Consider the following 4,375-nt stretch of genomic DNA (forward strand, 5'->3'; position numbering starts at 1 on the left):
CTCCACACCACACACTCCACACCACACACTCCACACCACACACTCCACACCACACACTTCACACCACACACTCCACACCACACAGTGCATCCCACACACTCCACACCACACACCCCACACCACACACCACACACCCACACCACACACCCACACCACACACCCCACACCACACTCCACACCACACACTCCACACCACACAACCCACACCACACACTCAACACCACATACTCCACACCACACACCTTACACCACCCAGCACATCCCACACACTCCACACCACACACTCCACATAGTACACCCACACACACTACATGCTGCATGTCACAGTGCATGCCACAGAGTGCATGCTGCATGCTACACGCTATACAGCTTACGCTACGTACTGCACTGCATAATACACATTTCATCCTTCACATCACCCCTCACATTATATACTGCATGCTAGACATGGCACACCACATGCCACACACTGCACGCAGCACATTCATCATCACAGGATAAGAGGAGCAGCCCTGAGGATGAAGCATGTTCCCATGGAACAGGCTGATGAGTGGTCCAGCCATCCACTGCCTCCCCAGTGGCGGGTGGGCACCAGGCCCCTGCAGGGGGTGCTGCTGCAAGGCATGCGTAGACATTGATCAGGCCTGGACAGCAGTGAGCATGGTGGTGAAGATTAAGCTGGTGCCTGTGTTGGGCAGGTATTCAGCACACTGTCTGCCTACACTGCAGCGGGCTGATGGTCCCCAGTGGGCCTGGGGCCTTTGCAGGGAGCACTGTGGGCACTGGAGGGCAATGCTGTGGGTGTGGTGCTGGTACTGGCACTTTCTCATCTCCCCGAGTTTATGGCATTTGTAACTGTGGTATGTTCCTGACCCTAAAGAGTAGGATTAGGGAAATCCAAGAAGTTGTCTTGAGCAGCAGCAGCAGCTTATGACTCCAGTTGGGGAGAAGGAAGGAGCTGGGGTCAGCCTGGACAAGGGACTAAGGAGCCATGAGACCTGAGCAGGCTTGTGTGGACTACCCCATGGCACCTTCAGGAAGGGCTGACTGTCCTAACCTCCAGGGGAGAAGGGCTCAGGCAAACCCAAATGGACATCTCAGCAAAGTCCCATGAGTGGAGCCTATCGCAGCAGAGAGAGCCCCAGCTGGTGAGTGGCAGTGGGTCCGACTGGCCCTTCAGGGTGCCAGAAGCAGGGCCCACCAGAGGGCGTCTAGCAATGTGCAGACGAAGATCACCTCTCTAACCACTGCTTGAGCTCAGAGCTGGGCTTCAGACCCCAAGAGAAGCTGGAGGTAGGAGGCTGGCTGGGGTTGACATGTGCACCTTGGTGTCTCTCCTTGAGCCTCAGCTAGTACTTTCTGCCTGTACTTGGCTTTCTGACTTGGTCTTCTTTTGTGTCTCTTCGCCCTTCTGACAGGTGACAATCCTGCTGTACCTGGCAGAAGTGATGGTTCGGCTGACTTGGCACCAGGCCATGGATCCTGACAACCACTGCATCCCCTACCTTACAGGGCTGGGGGACCTGCTTGGTACTAGCCTCCTGGCACTCTGCTTTTTCACTGACTGGCTACTGAAGAGCAAAGCAGAGCTGGGTGACATCTCAGAACTGGCATCTGGACCTCCCTAACTGGGCCCTGCTGGTCCCATTTGCTCATTAGAATTTCCTCTCACATCAGTGGGGTACAGAATTCAGTTTCTCCCTTCCCGGGTCCTTGGGATGGTTGACCCCTGCCTCTGCAGTAGCCTTTTGTGAGTCTGCTAAGGTAGCTCTCACACACCTCGGCTCTGGGGTTGATACCTGAGCCCGCAATAGAGCCCTGAAATCGAGAGCACAGCTTGAGTGTGTGAATATGATGTGTGCACATGCTTAATGAACGTGTTTGAGTGTGCACGCGTTTGTGGAAAGGAGGATAGTCTGGCCTGAGAAGCTAAAGAAGAGGCATGTCCAGTATGCTTTGCAGGATGTGTTTGCTCCTTTCCATTCCCATGCAACCCAGATTGGGGTGGAGCAGGAAGGAGCTCCTTTCTGTTCCCAAGCCTCAGGACTCTTGAGCTGTGGCTTACTTGCTGGTTCAAGCTCGGTGGGCCACACGGCTGCTGTGCCAAGAAGGTATACAGCCTCCTCAGGATGGGGCCTTGTACAATGCTTCATCTGTGCTCAACATTTAATCATGTCCTAGCTGTCTTTATTTTCCTTTTTGTTTGTTAGCAAAAACCTTTATTTAGATTTCAGTAATCAGAGAAGTGTAAAATAAAACATTATATTGTACTTGACTTTTTATGTCTTTAAAGATAGTTAATGCAACCCTGAGGCTTGGGGTCTATAAATAACAAAAGCATCTGGCACTTCTCTAGTTCAGTTTTTCTCAAAGTGGTCTTCAGCCTAGAAACATCAATGTCACCGCAAAACTTGTTAGAAGTGCAAATTATTATCCCTCACCCCCAGGCCTGACCAGCCAAATCAGCATCTCTTGGGGGTAGAGCCAGCTATATGGGTTCCACAAGCCCTCCAGGTTTCTCATGCACACCCATGTTTGAGAACTACTACTTGAGAACATCATCTTTAAAAAATGTATGATCATTTCCTGTCTCTTACTCACTCATCAGGACAATTGTCGCCGTGCTTGGGCCTGAGGATTATTATCTTCATGTGGTAAAACAGACATCTCTTCATTTATTCAACAAATGTTGACTTGTTATCAATGTTCTAGAAGGAAAGACATGGTGTATTAACTGGAATAATTGAGGAGAGTTTAAGGAAGGCAGAGTTTATGGGTGCATGGGGACTAGAAGAAGGGGTGAAGCATCCTGGGGCCAGGTACTACCAGATATTCACCTGTCCTGGAGAATAGTTGGGATTGTGGTTGCCTGAGATGCATGGGGATCTGTAATAAAGAGACACAGCTACATCAGCTTGTGGCCTGGCAGAGAAAGCCAGGGAAATAAATATCCCAATCTCATTCTCTGTCCACCCTTTTATCTCCTGCCAGTGTCTCCCATTGGCCATACCCAACCAGAAGTTCAATGATTGGGGAGCCATCTGACAATCCACAGAGGTTTCAGCCTCCTGGGGCACAGAGCCAGGGAGGCTGGAGATAGATCTGGAGAGGCAACTGGAGAATATTCAGCACAACTATGTGCCAAGCTCCAGGCTAGATACTGGGGACACACTTGTGGCCAAAGAACTCATCATCCCTGGTTCAAGTCCCTACTGGGAGAGACAGTCATCAACATCACACAAGTATTGAAAGTCCAACTCTGATAAGTCCTGCAAAAGACAAACGTGATGCTATTGAAGCATATAATGACAGCTAAGATCTATCAAGCACCTTCTGTGTGTCTGGTTGTGTGTTCTAAGCATTTGACGTGTAAACTGTGATAACCTCACAATAACTGATGCAGTACATACCACTCCCATTTGTAGATGACTGCAGCATTGTAAGGCTTCTTAACATTACCAAGGCCCTATAGCTAGTGAGTAGTGGACTGAGGATTTGAACAGACATTTGGGCTCAGACCCAAGCGATGTGTGTGCTAAAGAGGTTTGACCAACACAGTGTTACAAGATACTTGAGGTGTTGCTTTTCCAGCTAGAAACCTCTGTGGCCAGTGGTGCCTTTGCCTGAGTTTTGCTCAAGCCCGCTGGGCTTGTTCTATCCACTCAGCCTGGCAGGCTGCACTCAGCTCACACTACCAGCCTGGGATCCCACACCTGCCAGGGGTGAGCCAGGCATGGAGTAATGAGGGGTATGTGAGTGAGTGAGCATGAGGTCCAACCACTGCACACAGCCAGGCATTCCAGCTGCTGTGGTGGGGCAGGCAGCTCCAGACACTGGCACAGGCGCTGGCTCCATGCAAGGCTGCAGCTGGATCAGATGTACCACAAGCAGCTTCCACTGCGGTCACCCACATCTGGACAAGGGGAACATGGTGGCGCCCAGAAGCTTGGAGACACCAGGAACCGCAGAGCCCCAAAGATGGTGTCACAGCTCTGGCTTGGGGAGCTCCAAGGTCTGGGCTCCCAGAAGGGCTGCAGCTCTTCTCTCCTTCTCATCACCTGCAACATGGCAAGCAGGGGACATGTTTCAGCCCTGTTGTTATAGCTCTTTCAGTCTCGCCATTCAGCGTGTCCTGAGTTCCTGTCCTGCCTTCAGGAGGAATGAGGTATGCAGACAACTGAAGGGTGAGCAAGACAGAGGGGAGCTTCACCAAGTGACAGTACAACTCTCAGGAGACCCAGAGTGGGTAGCTGTTTTCCACAGGCAGGTCGTACCAACAAGTGTGAGTCTGGCTGAGTCCAGGGTTTTTAATGGGCACAGAAGGGAGGAAGTGCATGCTGATTGGTCCATGAATGGCCACAGGTGGGGCTGGAAA

The 4,375-nt window shown here is 51.3% G+C and overlaps 1 protein-coding gene across 3 annotated transcripts in view; it reads left to right on the plus strand.

Moving 5' to 3' along the window:
* SLC41A3 (solute carrier family 41, member 3) overlaps window positions 1–2,275 on the plus strand; it is a 97,475-nt gene extending 95,200 nt beyond the window's left edge. For all 3 annotated transcript variants that reach the window (XM_011971525.1, XM_011971523.1, XM_011971524.1), the window contains one exon: window positions 1,419–2,275. In XM_011971525.1, the coding sequence (XP_011826915.1) occupies window positions 1,419–1,628 (210 nt within the window). In that variant the 3' untranslated portion in view covers window positions 1,629–2,275. The remainder of the gene's footprint in view (window positions 1–1,418) is intronic.
* The last annotated feature ends 2,100 nt before the right edge of the window (window positions 2,276–4,375 follow it).

This window comes from Mandrillus leucophaeus, unplaced genomic scaffold, assembly GCF_000951045.1.
Source record: "Mandrillus leucophaeus isolate KB7577 unplaced genomic scaffold, Mleu.le_1.0 Scaffold123, whole genome shotgun sequence".
Classification (NCBI taxonomy): domain Eukaryota; kingdom Metazoa; phylum Chordata; class Mammalia; order Primates; family Cercopithecidae; genus Mandrillus; species Mandrillus leucophaeus.